This window comes from Malaclemys terrapin, chromosome 24, assembly GCF_027887155.1.
Source record: "Malaclemys terrapin pileata isolate rMalTer1 chromosome 24, rMalTer1.hap1, whole genome shotgun sequence".
Classification (NCBI taxonomy): Eukaryota; Metazoa; Chordata; order Testudines; family Emydidae; genus Malaclemys; species Malaclemys terrapin.
Genome location: NC_071528.1, coordinates 12,001,158 through 12,017,976, shown reverse-complemented (window position 1 = coordinate 12,017,976; position 16,819 = coordinate 12,001,158). Strand labels below are relative to the sequence as shown.

Genomic DNA, 16,819 nt, shown 5'->3' with positions numbered 1-16,819 from the left:
TCCTGGGTTCTGTCATTGGATCGGGGGGGGGGGGCGTGCTGTCTAATGGTTAGAGCAGTGGGGCTGGGAGTCAGGATTCCTGGAATCTATTCCCAGCTCTGCCACAGTCTCACTAAGCCAGCTTGGGCAGGTCATTTTCCAGTGCCTCAGTTTCCCCATCTGTAACATGTCTGATAGCCCTGACCTTCATCACCAGGAGTTATGATAATGTGGTATTTGGCTCTCAGAGCTGAGTCAGCTCTATAATCCCTCATTTTTCAGACAGGGAAACTGAGGCCCAAAGAGTGGAAGCAGCTCGCTCAGGGGCAGACAGCAAGTTAGCAGCAGAACCCAAAACAAACCTCAGCGCACTCGATTTTCAGCCCGGTGTGCTATGGACTACACTACGCTGCCTCTTCTAGGGTTTGCTTTGAGATCCTCCAGGCCAAAGCCCATTAAAGCCAATGGGAGTCTGTGACCCTGGGCAGAGGGAGAGGGTGTGTGCGCCCTTTGCTGGAACAGGTGCAAACTGCCAGCTCTCGATTTAAATACCTGCTTGACATGAGGCCTTGGCAATGCAGAGAGCCGGTGAAGCAGATGGGATGGGAGAGCAGGGGCTGCCAAGGAGCAGGTTCTTGCGCCGACGGTATGGGCGAGGTCTGGCGCTACATGAGCAGAGGGGGCGGGACGTGGAGGATTTTACAAGCCATGGGCCCACTCCTGCCCGCTTCCCTTGTAGCGAGTGGAAATACTCCCCCTGATTTTAACCGAATCGACCTGCCTAGCAGGCCTGCGGCTATCGCGGGCCGGCCTTGGAGGGTGAGAGCGAAACGAATCAAAGGAGATGGAGCCCGGACCTAGGAGGAGGGCGACTGAGGGGGAGAGGGCAGGGTAGCAACCAGGAACCGCGACTGCCCTGCAAGCAGCACCCGCCATGCCAGGAGGATCTCAAAGCTCCAGGAGGACACAGGAGGGGAGGCAGGTCCAGCAACCATGGGAGAAAGGGTCCCAGGCAGTGCCCTGCGCTCCCAGCTCAGCCCACCAGAGGGAGCCAAAGGGCGCCCCTACCCTGCACTGCATCCTGGGAGTTGGAGTCTCCAGCGCCGGAGACAACCCCGCCCTGGGCCTGCCGCGGCGCGGTGCACGCCGGGAGATGTAGTTCCGCGGTGCCCGGGGGTGGGGCGGAGAACTACAGCCCCCAGGAGGCGGTGCGGCCGGCGCGTGCGCGGTGGAGCCGGCGGCGCTGAGCGGAGGGGGGGATGGCGGCCTAGCGTGGCCGGGGGCATGTGGCGGGTGCTGAGGCTGCGGGCGGCGCTGCTGGGCCGGGGGCCGGTCTGGCTGTGGGGCCCAGGTAACGGCGGGTCCAGACAGAGCGGGGGGGGGACTGAGCCCCCGCGCCCCTCCCCCCACGGGCACAGAGTCGGGGGGGGCTGAGCCCCCTGGCCCCTTCCCCCCCAACAGGCACGGAGTCGGGGGGGGGCTGAGCCCCCGCGCCCCTCCCCCTCCCCCCACGGGCACAGAGTCGGGGGGGCTGAGCCCCCGCGCCCCTCCCCCTCCCCCCCACGGGCGCAGAGTCGGGGGGGGCTGCGCCCCCGCGTCCCCTCCCCCCACGGGCAATGAGCCGGGGGGGGCTGAGCCCCCTGGCCCCTTCCCCCCAACAGGCACGGAGGTGGGGGGGGGCTGAGCCCCCTGGCCCCTTCCCCCCCAACAGGCACGGAGTCGGGGGGGGGGGAGCTGAGCCCCCCGGCCCCCTCCCTCCCAGCAGCGTGGTGAAGGTTTGTTCCCAAGTCCCAGGTATAGAGGACAACGGGGGCCACGGAGTCCCTGACCCTTTCCCTGTTGCCCCTGCACAGCAGCGGGGGGGGTCATTGAGCACCCCCTTCCCCTCCCCGTTATCCCATCCCCTCTCTGATAGCCATGCTGGGGAGGTGGGGGGTGATGGGGCAGGAGCTGCTCCTCGGGGGTCGGGCAGTTTTCAGTCTCCTCTGCACAGTCCCCATAATGGGGAAGGGGCTCCCCTTCCTCGGAAGTGGCAGGGCCCTTTGGGGAGGAGCCCGGGAGGCTGGTTCTCCCCTCGGCGGCTCTGGCTCGTCCCTGTGCTGCTGGGGCTTCTGGATGTGCATGGACCAGGGGTGACTCCATGTGCGTGTGTTTCTGCGTTGTGCCCAGCCATGGTCGAGGAGGACTCACCAAAATGCTGGGCGGGCAGGGACCCCCGGAGGAGGTCATCTCGTGAGCAGAGCAGTGACTCCATCCATCTCGTCCACCCTGGGGTCAGGACCTCACCCTCATTGTCCCTTTTCGCTGCAGGAAGATGGACCGTCGTGAGAAATTACTCCTCAGCCAGCGCAAAGGAGGAGGCCAGGAGAAGAGGCGCCTGCGGGAGGGCTGAGCTCCTGGAGTGTAAGTCGGAAATATGGGGGAGAACCAAAGGCATCTGTTCCCATAAGAGCCTCCCCCCCCCCCCCCCCCCTCGAGCAGTCTGGGTGTCCTGGTCAGTGGGGTTTATGTGCAGACCTGTAGCTGGGGGGAAAATGCCCCTGTGGCAGTGAGAAGGATCCCATACATTGATGTCAGGTTTGAGATGGGCTGCGCTGCAGGGGTTCTCAGCCTCTTCCCTGCTCTGACCCCAAGTTACAGTGGGGCAAAGGTTGGGGAGCCCTCCCACCTAGCCGTGAGGAGTGGGAACCACCAGCTGCATGTGGTCTCTTTTTGCGACCCACCATGACTTATATGCAGCCCCAGCCTTGCAACCCTAATCCTGGCCTGGTATGGAGGGGAGCCCACAGGGTGGGGGTTGGAGAGCAAACCCACCCCTCATTCCCCACCCTGCTCCTCCCACAGCGGCAGCTGCAGGGCTGGGCCTGGCTCCCTGCTCCAGGCATCCTGACCTGGCATGGGGGGCTGCAGTGCTGCTCAGGCTTGGCCTAGACCTGCAGGACAGGAGCTGTCACTGCAGGGTGAGTGCAAGGCGGGCTTGCTCTCCAACCCTCCAGGCTGCCATGCTGGGCCGTGTGCTTGCCTAAATCAGGGCCCAGTGATGGGTTAATCTGGCTCTGGATATGGCAACCTTCCAGCCACCCCCTGGTAAGGCAGGACCCACTGCTGGGAAACACCACTCTAGGGGGTCCAGGCCATCTGCCTTTGCCACACTGGGGCACCTTGGCCAAGTCACTTTCCTTCAGTGGGAGCTGGGGATCACGCTCGCCTCCCCGAGGCTGGGGAGGGATAACTCACTCCTGTCAAAGAAGAGCATCAAGCTGAGAATCTGGGGTGTGGGGAGCGACAAGAGGCTTGATTGGAGGTGGGGGGACCTGGATGGAGACTGTCTGCAGTGACAGTGAATCACTTTAATTCCCCGTTCGCTCTCTGGCGTGTTTTTCCCCGCAGTGCTGGAGGCTCGCGTCAAGCAGCTCCAGGCCGATAACGTCTCGGAGGTGACAGTTGACCGAGTGAACGTTGCTCCACTGCGGAAGAGCAGCTTCCGGTGCCCTGCGCCGAGTCCAGCAGGGAAGGAGCCTGCTGCAAGAGTCAGGGAGGGGGGCGTCTCCTCTTCCGGGACCCCGTCCCAGCCCAGCCGCTGGTTTGAAAAGCTGAAAAAGGAGAAATGGATCAAGCATAAGAGACAGTTGAAGCTGGAGCAGAAATTCTCCGCGGCTGCCTCAGCCCCTAGCCCACCGTTCTTGGAGCCAGGCAAGGCTGCTGGAGCCAAAGAGAGCCAAGGCAGGGCCAAAGCCGTTCCCCCAAAGGGAGGGACAAATCCAAAGGTAGCCAGCAAATCCAAGACCTTCCGTGAAAGCCCCAGGGCTGCGGTGGCTCCTGCCCAGGGCTCTCCCAAGCCGGGCTCCCCTGCCAGCCCCTGTGCTGTGCAGAGCTCTGAATGCAGCAGACTGGAGGAATTGCCCAAGATTGGGAAGCTGGAGGGGCCATTGGCATTGTGGGAACCCAGGCTGCGGCTGGAAGACAAGGAGGGTAACAAGTATGGGAGCATTCAGCTCATCATCATGTCCTACCTGGAGAGCTGCCTCTTCCTCCGCCAGCCCGAGAGGGCCCAGCAGTGCCTGCTGTTCTACCACCGCTCCCAGGCCAGGAGGAAGCTGCTGGGCATCAAGATGTATGACATGCTCATGCACGGCTGGGCTAAAAAGGTATCGCAGTAACCCAGGGGTGATGGGGGCGCTCATCCTCCAGTGGCCGCACCACCTAGAGATGTTTGGGTTAGCAGCTGGCTTTGAGCTAACGGTGCAAGCTGTAGTCGCATGTTTTTAGATCTGGAGGTCTGAGGTTCGATCCCTGCAGGGAGCATCTCGTTTCAGCACGCACCCTTGAGCCAGGCCCATGTGTCTGGTTTGAATGGGGGCTAGCATGTTTCTGAGGGTGGAGTTTTCTGAGCCATTTGCTCATATTTATTCATTACTGAAATCCGGGGAGATTGATTTAAATCGTCAAGTGAGAAGCCTCAATTTAAATCATCGATTTGAATCAGCTTTTCCATTTGTACTTCAGTTATTACCTAAAGAAAGGTGCATTCTCATTGGTTGATATAACCATTAAAACATGCGAATTAACAACTAAATAGAGCCTTGACACTAGATTTGGTACATCTTTTTGCTACCTAGGTGGGTACGCTATAATGGTAGAACGTTTACCTAATCAATTATCACGTAATATTTTCAGATTGTATTAATTGTATGTTTTTAGTATGTTAGAAAAGTGATGCATTGCTTATTTACTAGATAATCAACTTTTTGCTCACGATCTGTGTCAAGCTGCGTTAGGATGGTAACTGAAATTTAATTAAACACACAAAACGGCATATCAAATTTATTTTCATTAAACAAAACAAGCCCTTAATTCAGGACATGATTTATTGTGCCATATTTTTAAAGCTTGACCAAAAAAGTTAGATTTTTTCCCCCTACTTCTTTCTTTATATAGAAAAGCACCCTTTCACTCAAAATTTCTGATAGAGGCTCATAGATTTAGCATTTTTATTTCCTATTTAAATATTTTAAGAGATTATAATAAGTTCAGGCCTTAACCTATTTTGTATTAAATTTAGATTTAATTTTAAACAGGTTTATTTTTAAAAAGAAAACATAGGTATATCTCCATATATTAATATCTCATAGAGCTGGAAGGGACCCTGAAAGGTCATTGAGTCCAGCCCCCTGCCTTCACTAGCAGGACCAAGTACTGATTTTGCCCCAGATCCCTAAGTGGCCCCCTCAAGGACTGAACTCACAACCCTGGGTTTAGCAGGCCAATGCTCAAACCACTGAGCTATCCCTTCCCCCCTAATTTTTAAACAGCAAAATCAATCCCCTCCAATGATTTAAACAGCAAAATCAAAAAAATTCAATTTATATTGGACAAAAATAGATTTTTTTGTTGTTGTTGTTAGCCTTGGGAGTAATTAACTCGAGCGGGAGTTTATCACTGATGGGAGGGAGTAGCTTGCCAGCCGTGGGGATCGGGTCCTTGGCGCTGGTACGGCATGGGGAGTGGCAGATTGTGTGCCTCCCACGCACACAGCCACTCAATGTCTCTCAGCTCTGACTGGACTGGAAGGGGTGAGAGGGGAACCCGGGCGCCAGTGCCCGTTCAGTCTGGCACCACTGGGGCCCAGAATGGGGCCAGTTGGGATGGTGGTTTGGGGGTTGCTGCCAGTTGTAATGCCCACTGGGAACTAGTCTGACATCCACCATGCTCGGCTCATGCAGGACCCCTTGGAGCCATTCGATGGTGGGACCATTCAGTGGCTGGGTTCAGAACGAAGCAGGTTTAATCTGGAAGAGAAATGGAGGGTCTTGGAGCTTGAATTGATCTCTCTCCCTCCTCCTCTCAGGGCTCCTTGAAGCAGATTGGCCGGCTCTTCTTCATGCTGGAGGAAGCTGGCCTGAAGCCCAATCTCAGCTGCTACGCGGCCGCGCTGGAGTGTATGGGCCACACTCGAGCCCCCGCCACAGTCATCCAAAGGTAACTGTCCGGGCGTGCCCGGCGTGCTATGCCGCCTCTCCCTTTTCCACTGTTTCCCCCGGGAGCTGGGAAGAGTCGGCTCTCTAACGGCTTGGGAGCTGCGTGGGATCAGCACGGGAGACCTGCCTTCTCTGTGGAAATGCAGATTTAGGGGTTGTAGCGAGCTGCGCTGTGGGTTTGGTTCCCATTGAACCAGTGGACGTGGGCGGGCTGGGGCACGTCCTCCCAACCTGCCGCGGGGCACGTGCAGCTCCGTGTCTCGCAGTGGGACACAGAACGGGAAGCAGACAACGGTGGCAGTGTGCCGGGACATTGCGCAGGTGCTCAGAAGGGGAGCCAAGAGGAGCAGGCACACAAATCTCAAGCCCCCGTATTGGTCCGTGCTAGGAACAGTCTCTCTGGAGTTGCTGGGGGATGGGAGGTTGGAAAGCAGTGAACCTCTGCAAACAGCTGGATCTCCTGCCCTCCATGTATTCGTTACTGGGCAGTTCGTTAGACTCCTCTGCCTCTGGGGTGAGCTGCTGTCCTGCTGGGTCTGTCTAGGTGCCATTCCTCCAGGGCCTTTCTCTAGTTAAAGTCTCCTGTTAGCTATGCCTGGACAGGTGAGGGTGACCCTGGCATCTCCCCCAGTTGCTGCTCCACCATCTGTCAGTGGCATTTGTGCACTCTTTCTCCTGGTAGCTATGACTTGGAGCCAGAAGCTGCTGTTAGCCCCAGGGTATCAGTCCTAGGGATGACGGGCGTGGCTTAAAAAGGATTCGTGGTTGAAAACTAGTGTGTGGGAAGCACTGGATATGAGTCAAGGCAGCATGAAAGACCTCTTAAAAATCATAAATAGTGTTTGTTTATTAAAAGGATCTCAATCCAGGTGAATTTCTGTGGCCCGATGTCTGTCACCTGCCTTGAAATGGGGCCGTTGATAGTTTCCTTGCAGTTCTGTTGGCGTGCTTCTTGTGACTCTGACTTTATAGCAGTCTGTATGTTCTTGGCCGGCTTGCCTGTTGCAGACGCCTCTTGTTAACTTGTCCCGGGTCACCTGTTCAGAGCTCTATTGTGTTGATTTCTTGCCTGCACAAATCTATAAAAACATTTGCACGTCCGTTTGGCTCTGAGCATGTCTCCCCCCGCCGTAAAGATTCAGAATGGACCATCCTGTATTCAGAGACTGTGTGGTTTAATGGGTAGAGTTTAATGGACTGGAGATGTGGATTCTATTCCCAGCTCTGCCACTGAGCTGCTGGGTGGCCTTGGGCAGATCACTTCCCTGTTTCATCTGACACCTTTTGTGTGTCTTGTCTATTTAGATTATAAGTGCTTTGGGGCAGGGACTGTCTCTCACTCTGGGTCTGTACGGTGCCTAGTGTGATAGAAGCCCCAATCAAGATCAGGGCCCTGGTGCTACTGTAATACAGGGAGTAATTAGATATTTCCAATGTACCTTTTGTGGCTCACTCGCTGTACTGGGGTGTTTATTGGCCAGCTTTGGAGAAAAGAGGTCATGGTGACCTGCTCTGCTGTAAAATCTTCCATCATGGAGGCTCCCAAAGTGCTACAGTCTTTACATACAGCACCGCTGAAATGCAATCACTTCTGGGGAGGAGTGCGGCAGCCAAGTGCCCAGCACGCTGCACTAGGAGGAGTTTTGGCCAAGGATGTGGATGTAAAATGCCTTGGGATCTTTCCTGCTCTCACAGGACAAGGCAGGACCTTGGTTTTTCAGGTGAAGGGTTTCACTCGCAGTCAGAGTTGAGTTTAGGATGGGGAACACGCTGCAGTTCTCCCAGCAGCACCATTCATCAGCCTCCGCAATGAGCTTGCCTCTCCTCGCTCATTTCTACAAGGTCAGCTGCCTGCAAATCTCCATGCCGGTCACTTGCTGTGTAATGCTTGGGGGGCCACCAGATGGCGCTCTGAGCATGCAGCTTTGTCTGCACTCTGCCTGGCTGGTGTCCCAGAGATCTTGGTGGCTTTAAATAGCGGCTCCCAGGCTCCCAGGATTGTAGCTACTATGAGCAGCAGTGACTGATTCCCCTTGGGAGCCGAAGGGCTCCATGTACGGGAGAGATTTTGATGCCGGGGCTCAGGGTGCAGAAGACTCCCAGGGCATGGCATCACGGGAATGGAGATGGTCCTAACCCAAACCACTGAGTTCGCCTCCTTACAACGATGCAGTAGCTGGCTTTTATTTAGCATCATGCTGGCCTGAGTTATGCCCACAGCACCCCCAGGCTCTTGTCCAGTCAGCTCGGTGGTAAACCCACAGTCCTGCTGCTCTGCGTGAGCATCGACGGCCCCACGGTGCTTCTGAAAGAATAACATCCAGTGTGCTGGTTGGCTGCTGCTCTCCACCCCAGAGCAGGCTGCCTTTCAGCACCCTCTAAGCAAGCGCTCGCCTCTGCCCGAGTCAGGCATAACAGCGTGGGCGGAGCTGAGCCCAGGGCTGCAACATGGATATCCAAGTAGCGTCCCTTTGTCCCTCCCCTTTGATCTCATGACTGCATTGCAACCCAACCTCATGGGTTTGGAATAGGCTGAAATTCCCTGGCCCTCAGTCATGCGGACAGCTGCCCCGCCGCCATCCTTCAGTTACACGCTCTCTGCCCTCTACCAGATGCCACCCGTCTGCAGCGTGGCTGGGAGCGAGCTCTGCCGGGATGTGATACGAGGCATGTGTTGGAAGCAGGCTCCGGCGTAACAGTGGGATTTGTCTGCTTTGCTGTTAGAGTAGGAGGAGGATCCTCTAAGGGAGAAGGGGGCATATTCAGAACATGGTTCTCTGCCCTTGGTCCGTTAACGCCGTTTTCCAGCCTCTGCGAATGCAGAATGACAGGTGGATGCATGTGTGCGGAGGTCCTGAGACCTAGAGATGTCGTGGCTTCAGGTCTCTCTCCTCCCAAGCTTGCAGTTGGCCCTGTAACCCCACTAGCTCAGGCTGTGACTTCATTGCATCTCTCCAGCTAATCAGGGTTAGGGAGACCCTGCGAGAAAAATCCAGAACGCTGCAGGAAGTGGTGCCCGGTCACTAGGAGACGCGCTGCCCATTGAGCCAGATGGAGCCAGTGGCGCCTGGCTTTGCAGCTGGTGAGGTCTTCTGTCAGCTGGGACGTAAAACCGAGGACCTGATTGCTTGTGTGATCTTGAATGGTTGGAGCAGGTGTGTTAGCTCCCGTGCCCCGTCGATTTCCAACATGGGTACGTGAGCTCTGCCTGGCTTCAGATCCACTGTCCACCTCTTGTGCCAGGCTGCTGTATGCCGTTAAACGGCCATGCCCCAACACAGCAGCTGGATTTCAGTAATTGGTGATGTCTCTTTCTACACCTCCGTGGGGCTGAATCCTGGGCCAGTGGGATTGTAGGTGTGGGGCACCTCTCAAGGTTTGACCCATCATAGGTTTCCAAATTGCCTTGTGGACAGAGCTGGGTAAACCGACACGGCAGAGCTGGAATGTGCTTGGGAACGGCGGTGGGTCCTGCTGCAGGGACGAAGCCCCACACAGGGGAATCAGGCCTTCGTATTTCCAGGCAGCGTCTGGCAGGCCTGAGGCTCTGCTGGGGGAGCTAGGTTTCTGCTCAGCTCTGCACGAATGGAACATGAAGGTTAAGCCGGGCCCCTTGGCGGAGGTGGATGCAGAGCAGGGAAGGTAATGGATGTAACACGAGGCTGGTGACATTCTGGTAAATAGCACTTGGATCCCAGTGCCTCCTACGTTCCCCACTGCTGGCCCGCGTGAAGCACATGGGCAGAGAGGGCTCTGTGCTCTCCCAAGGGACTGGATCTTGCTGGCTGGTGCCTCTGCTGGCACTTGGGTTGCTGGTTTTAACCATCCCGGGTGGCTGAGGGGTCCGTCTTCTGCTGGCAGCTCCTGTCCTGTGCTCCCTGCAGCCTGCGTCGCTGGTTGTGCTGCCTTTCCCCTGTTACAGCGTGGGTAGAGAGAGACGGATTCCTGGCTGATGTACGTGGACAAGTTCCAGTCAAGTCTGTAGGCCCAGTCCCCGGCTGTGTGAGTCGGCAGCTCTGTCCAAGTCAATGGACCTGTGCCCCAGTAGGCCAGCTGGGGCTCCGGCCCTCAAAGGGTACAGCTACCCTGCAGAAAAACCCTGCAGCTGCATGTCTCAGACCTGGGCTCGCCTGAGTCCGGCTGCTGGGCTCCCAATAGCGGTGTAGACATTCGCGCCCGGGCTCTGAAACCCAGCGAGGGGGCGGCGGGTCTCCGAACCTGGGCTCCAGCCTGAGCCTCAGCGTCTACGCCACTATTTTTAGCCCCTCGGTGCAAGCCGGAGCTGTTGACCCGGGCTCTGAACCTCGCTGCTGCTGGGATGTGGGGCACTGTAGACGTACCCAGAGTGCACATGTGGGTGTTTGCATGAGTTCAGTTACGTGTGCAATTCCGCACGCTCCCAAGCAGAGGCCAGGAAAGTGTCCTGAGCGCTTTCTCCTTTTGCCCTCAGGTTGGCGTTGTCTTTACTCCTGGCAGGGACGCGGGCTGATTTCCTGCCTGTCAAATGCTCTGCCCGTCTATCTAATCCACTGGTTCTCAGCCTTATCCACTCTGAGACCTGTCTCTCATCCAGCTGGCATCTAGCCAGAACCACCCCCACCCCCCATTTAGCTACATGGGTAAGACCAGGGGGTCATGGTTCCCCCCCGCAGTGCCTGGTCCTGACCCCACCTCTCCCAGGCTGAGAACCCCTGGGCCAGTCTCCCCTGGGTTGCACAGTAGAAACTAGTTCAGGGGTAGGCAACCAATGGCACGCGCGCCAAAGGCGGCACGCGAGCTGATTTTCAGTGGCACTCACACTGCCAGGTCCTGGCCACCGGTCCGGGGGGCTCTGCATTTTAATTTAATTTTAAATGAAGCTTCTTCAACATTTTAAAAACCTTATTTACTTTACATACAACAATAGTTTAGTTCTATATTATAGACTTACAGAAAGAAACCTTAAAAACGTTAAAATGTATTACTGGCACACGAAACCTTAAATTAGAGCAAATAAATGAAGACTCGGTGCACCACTTCGGAAAGGTTGCCGACCCCTGAACTAGTTCATTTCAAAGCCTCTTTGGCTCCCGTTCCCTCTGTTAACTTAAGGCATTTTGCAGGCCCTGTTTGAAAGGCTCCCCGTGGACAATGCCGGCGCTGCGTGCGGGAGCTGGCACTGGCCGGCCAAGCTGAGGCTCTACCCCAAAGAGCCCGTGGCTGGCGCACAGCAGCCCAGATCATTGGGACGGAGTGTCTGTGGCGTGAGGCTTCCTGGTTCACATGGGATTTCGGAGACGTTTGGAAAGGGCAGAGGGGTGCATGGGATAGAGCCAACTGTACTGGGTGGCATGAGAGAAGGGCAAGGGATTGCTGTGTCAGCAAAGCCGCCCTCTCTTCTGGCCAGGGCAGTGTGTCGAACCCATTCTATGTAGCTGCCCTCGAGATCCTATTGGCTCCTGCCCTGGGTCTGTAGGCCCGGGCAGCGCGGCAGCTGGAAGCCTGGTAGCACGCGACAGAAGTTCCAGCTCCAGTGCTCTGTCTCGGTAGGTGTCTGCATTTCACAATGGCCAGCGTCTCCAGCTGAGCGTGACTCCCGGTACGCTGGCTGACACCTGACTGCGCTTGGGAGGAGGAGAGGCTACAGCAGACCTTGGCCAGAGGGACCGTTCCATCGGGGCTCCCCAAGGTGGGGCTTGCTCTGATCCACATGGTTCCTTTCTTCTCCTCTCTGGTGTGCATCTTGCTTAGTCTCTGGTTCCCTGTTTGCACCATTCCTTGTCCTGTGCTTAAACATTAATCGTCTTCCTGGGTAGATATTTCCTCCCTCTCCTCCGTCCCCCCAGCTGATGCATACCTGTCTCCCCAGATGTGTGCAGCAGCTGGAAGAGGATGGTTTCACCTTGGACGAGCTCTTCAAAGACGTCTACGAGGAGGACGAGCGGGAGATGGTGCTGAAGGCTGTCAGGATAATCAAGCCGAACTTTCATCCGCTGCCTCAGCCTTGCTCGGAAATGTGCACTTCTCCTTTGCTCCGGGATTTCTACTCCAAGGTAAAGGGGGGCTGTTGGGCGCATGTGCCCGGGGATCCTGCAGGGCTAAGGACATTTTCCCTTTTGGGATAGGCTATTTGGGGCACAGAGCCCTTGTTATCGGGGTGATTGTCACAGAACTGGTTGCACAGACCACGAGCCCCTTGAGTGAACCAGCAGTATGAATAGCACTGAGCACGGCTACATGAATCCTTCCAGCATCCCCAAGAGGCAGAGCCAGCATTATAGATGGGGAGAAAGGAGCTGGGAGAATAAGTGACTTGGCCAAGGCCAGAGAGGGAGGCCTGTGTCAGAGCTGGGATGAGAACTTTCAGGTTCCTGGCTCCCAATCCTGTGATCAGTCCCATTCGGCCATGCTAAGAACTGGAATTCGGTCCCTCCTGAAGGCCTGCTAGCTGGCGGTTTGGCTCCCAAGGTGCCTCACTTGAGAGCCATGGAAAATGGGGCCTTATGTCTCGGGAGGGGGGGAATCCACTGCCAAAAACAGCGGGGAGTAGTGCCCACGCCAGGTGTGTAGGGTGCTAGCTCATTGCTGGAAATAAAGCTGGCAAAGGCATGGAAGCAGGTTAGTTTGACGTACGACTGCAGCATCTCATCTAGTTCGGCCAACCGCACGGAAAGGGGAGAGGCTGCGTGGGGCCAGCCCCGGAAGCTCCCTCATTCTGCTCACGAGGTTGGGATTCTAGCGATGACCCTCATCTCACTGTCACCCCTGCCGAGGAGGCAGCCTGGGTTTCAGCTGTGTGGGTGCTAGCCGGGGACCCGGATTCAACGCCTTGCTCTGCCACAAGTCACTAGGGGGGGTCTCTGCCTCAGGTCTGTAAATGAGGGACTATTTACACCTGGGAGCATCTAGCCGCTGAGCGACAGAAGCACCCGAACGCCCTGTACCTGAATCCCAGCAGTCACCACCTCTGTCTCCCTGCAGGAAGAGCCGGTCTCCTACCCCAAGCTGGACTTCTCGGTGCGCGAGCTGCGGGAACGCTTCCGGCAGCAGCTGGAGATGGAGGCTTCCAACACCATAACCATCAGCTCCGTGGAGTCGGCCAAGCCCCCGACGGAGCAAGCCAGCAAAGCGGTAAAGCCTGGCGCTCGGTGGAGTTACCACAGGCCTCCTCTGAGAGCAAGGGCTGTAAAGGGAGTTAGGGTGGCTCTGTAGAAGGTGTGCCTCCGGCTCGGCCAGAGGCGATGAGCTGCATGTGGGAATCGTTGGGGGTGTTATGCAGGAGGTCAGACTAGACGATCAGCGTGAGCCTTGTGGCTGGGGATCACTGTCTATCCAGCGAAGTGCTGCCGGAGCCTAACGCCCAAACCGTGCCGGGGGTTACAGCAGTATTGGAAAGTCAGTAAATACCCACAGTTCGAAACTAAAGAGCCTCATTCAAAACAAGCAGGGGACTAGATCCCCCCGGGTGTAACCGCCTACTCCACTGGGTTGGGTTTGTTAGTGCCTCGCTCTGGATTATCTATGAGCATTCCGTGTAATAACTGATGCCCTAGGGGTAGGGGAGTAGAAGCCGTTCTGTGCTCTGTGTAAACAGAACGCCCTGCTGAGAGAATGTGGAGATTGAAGGCTGGAGGATCCCTTTGCTTGGGGAGCGCCCCCTTGCTGGTGCATTCGGGGAAGTGCTTCCTCAACTCGCTGACTCTATGGAGCAGCTGGTGGTTGCATTGGAGGGCAAGAGAATTAAAGAAAACCTAGCCAGAGGCAGGCAGTGAGATAGAGGCGGCGGCAGCGGAATTCTGGCCCTGATACTTGGAAAGGGGGTGAGAGCCTGGTGTGGGTCTCTAGAGACCCACAGACCTGGGGAATGGGGAAGCCCACCGGCGAACTCCTGTGCCCTCGGTTAGCCCACACCTGCCTCTGTGCTCGCACCGTGTGATTGCCAAGCAGCTGACCGCCTTGTTTGCCCGTGTGCAGCGGGAGCTGTTGACTGCGCTGCGCTCTGAGTGGCGGAAGTCCCTCCTCCAGACCCTGCGGGAGTCTAAGATCCACATGGCGAACAGGAGGTCCTGGCAGATGAGCCTGTATCCCTACCTGTGCTTGCTGGAGGACGAGGAGTACGTGGACATCATGCTGCAGGTAGGACCCTTTCCCCCGCTCCCTTAGGCTGCCGTGCGAGAACGGAAGTGTCTCCCTGGGCCGATGAATCGGGCTTGCAGCTGTGCCGCGGGGCACTGTCATGGGGGGATTTGCATCTGGGCCTGCCGAACCAGAACTTGTGCCATGAGCCTGGACCGGGTCTTAGATCAGGGCCACGTTTGCTCCGTGTGCTGAGTGGCAAGCCCACGATCTAGCCCAGCTGTTTCTTCATCTCGATCTTGGCTGCGTCCCGCTGGCTTTTGTCTGTGTCGCACTCTCCCTTTGCAGCCGGGAGCCTGGGTGGTGCCTTTAACGCCCTGATTGATTTGCCCTTCTCCCCTAAGACCCTCGCTGCCTCCCCCTTTTCAGATCCTCTCCAGCCTCCCTCCCCAAGGAGAGTCCCTGCTGGTTTTAGCCAAAGAGCTGGGCGCCAAGATTCACAGCAGGTACGCCATCCTGAAGAAATCGCGCAGCCACCTGCTGAAGAAGATCCAGAAGATCTATGATGAGTACGCCCAGCTGCTGGCGAAGGACACCCAGGTAGGCCTGTCTTAGCTCCCTGCCCCAAGGCTGGTGGGCCATGGCGGCTGGGTGTGATAGAGACGAGGGCAAATGTAGCTTCCAAGGCCTGGACCCGGGGCCTTGTCTCAGGCCCTCCAGTCAATGCGAGCAGCTCTTTGCGGGGAAGCAGCCTGGGTAACAGATTGCCCCACCCAGGGGGCAAAGGGCTGCGTCTCTGTCTGCGGGATACCCTGCGTGCTGAGCCCACGTCCATGGGGAGGAAGCACTGACTGAGGGGTTGGGGTGTGAAGGGCGCTGCTCCCCCAACACCTAAGATGTTTGGGATTTTCCAGAGGCTTTGGGGTTTGCTGTCAGACTAACGCTCCCCAACGCAGGACTCTCAACAGCTGAGAGTGGAGGAGTCGTTGTCCTAGGGCTCGGTAGGTTGGAGGACGTCTCCCAGAGACCCTGCCTCTGCAAACGTCCAGGGCTTGTCTCCTGGGAGGGCATCTCAGGAACTGCAGGTTCCGGAGAAGAGGCCACGAGAGCTAACGAAACCACTAGCCTGTCTGGCGTGCCTGGCGGTCTCTTCCCTCCCGGGTGTGGCTCCAGGAATGAACTCCACGGGCAGAGCCGGAAGGGTCGCCCGGGCACTGCTTGGCCAAGCTAGACCTGGCTCTGGCTCAGGGGCGACCCTGGGTTTGTGCAGCATAAGCACGGCGGGTGAAGTTGGCGCTCAGAGCTGTGTGCATGTGTGGAAGGGGCAGATCCGGAAAGGCGAGAGGGTCGTTGCAGGTCAGGCTGGAGGGGGTTGGCAGAGGCTGCTTGCAGGAAGCCAGCCCCTTTCCTGCCTGCACTGCCCATGCCAGTGTGGCTTTGCTCCTCAGCTGTCGCTCCTGTTAACATTTACACCCAGTGTGCGGCTGCCCTGCGGGCGTGGCGGGGGAGGAGCGCTCCTCGGCATCGCTCCCGCCCGCGCTGTGCGTCCTCGGCTGCCCCTCTCCAGAAGGCCCCCAGCCCCCGGAGGCAGCGCGGAGGGTTATCTGACCCACATTCCAGACAGCTCAGTCGGCCCCAATTCATCTCTCAGGAGAAATAATTGCTGCTCTCGCTGGGCTGTTTTCCTCTTGCCTCCTCAGCTGGATAGTTACCTGCCGCGGGAGTACTGGGAGACGCTGGAGGCCAGCTTGGGGTCCTCCCAGTTCAGCAAGGACTGCACCTGGCCTCAGCTCCTGCTGGTGCAGCTGGGCGTTCACATGGTGGAGCTCCTCGTGCAAGTGATCAAGGTACAGAGCAACATCCTGAACCCCAGCTTGGAGGCGAAACTCATCCCCGTCCTGTATCACGTCTACTCCTTCCGCAACAGCTGGCAGGTAAGGGCCCCAGGGCAGGGAGGGGTCTGTAACCAGGTATCTGGACCCTCCATCAGAACAAACCCACTAGATCATCAGGTCCGGCCTTCTGCCAGCACCAGGTGTGGTCCCCCATCCTCTTGGAAGGCATCGCTATTCAACTGAACATAAGAACGGCCCTACTGGGTCAGACTAATGGTCCATCTAGGCCAGTATCCAATGCCAGGTGGCCAATGCCAGGTGCTTCAGAGGGAATGAACAGGGAATCATCAAGTGATCCATCCCCTGTTGTCCATTCCTGGCAAACAGAGGTTAGGGACACCCAGAGCATGGTGTTATATCCCTGCCCATCCTTGCTAATCCCATGAATTTATCTAGTTCTTTTTTATACCCTGTTATAGTTTTGGCCTTCACAACATCCTCTGGCAAGGAGTTCCACAGGTTGACTGTGTGTTGTGTGAAGAAATACTCCCTTTTGTTTGTTTTAAACCTGCTGCCTATTCATTTCATTGAGTGTGACCCCTGCTTCTTGTGTTATGTGAAGGAGTAAATAACATTTCCTTATTCACTTTCTCCACATCATTCAAGATTTTATAGACCTCTATCATATCCCCCCCCCCCCCCCAGTCGTCTCTTTTCCAAGCTGAAAAGTCCCAGTCTTTTTAATCTCTTCTCATACGGAAGCTGTTCCATACCCCTAATCATTTTTCTGGCCCTTCTCTGTATCTTTTCCAATTCCAGTAGATCTTTTTTGAAATCTGCACACGGTATGCAAGATGTTGGTGTACCATGGATTTATATAGAGGCCTTATATTTTCTGTCTTGTTCTCGATCGCTTTCCTAATGGTTCCTAACGTTCTGTTAGTGTTTTTGACTGCCACTGCACGTTGAGCG

The 16,819-nt window shown here is 56.6% G+C and overlaps 1 protein-coding gene across 1 annotated transcript in view; it reads left to right on the top strand.

The window, feature by feature from the left end:
* The first annotated feature begins 1,263 nt into the window (after positions 1-1,263).
* The window catches only part of POLRMT (RNA polymerase mitochondrial), a 33,504-nt gene continuing 17,948 nt past the window's right edge, over positions 1,264-16,819 (top strand). The window contains exons 1-9 of the mRNA XM_054013936.1: positions 1,264-1,330; positions 2,290-2,382; positions 3,370-4,127; positions 5,828-5,958; positions 11,806-11,989; positions 12,918-13,067; positions 13,911-14,072; positions 14,442-14,612; positions 15,713-15,946. Coding sequence (XP_053869911.1) covers positions 1,264-1,330; positions 2,290-2,382; positions 3,370-4,127; positions 5,828-5,958; positions 11,806-11,989; positions 12,918-13,067; positions 13,911-14,072; positions 14,442-14,612; positions 15,713-15,946 — 1,950 coding nt within the window. The remainder of the gene's footprint in view (positions 1,331-2,289; positions 2,383-3,369; positions 4,128-5,827; positions 5,959-11,805; positions 11,990-12,917; positions 13,068-13,910; positions 14,073-14,441; positions 14,613-15,712; positions 15,947-16,819) is intronic.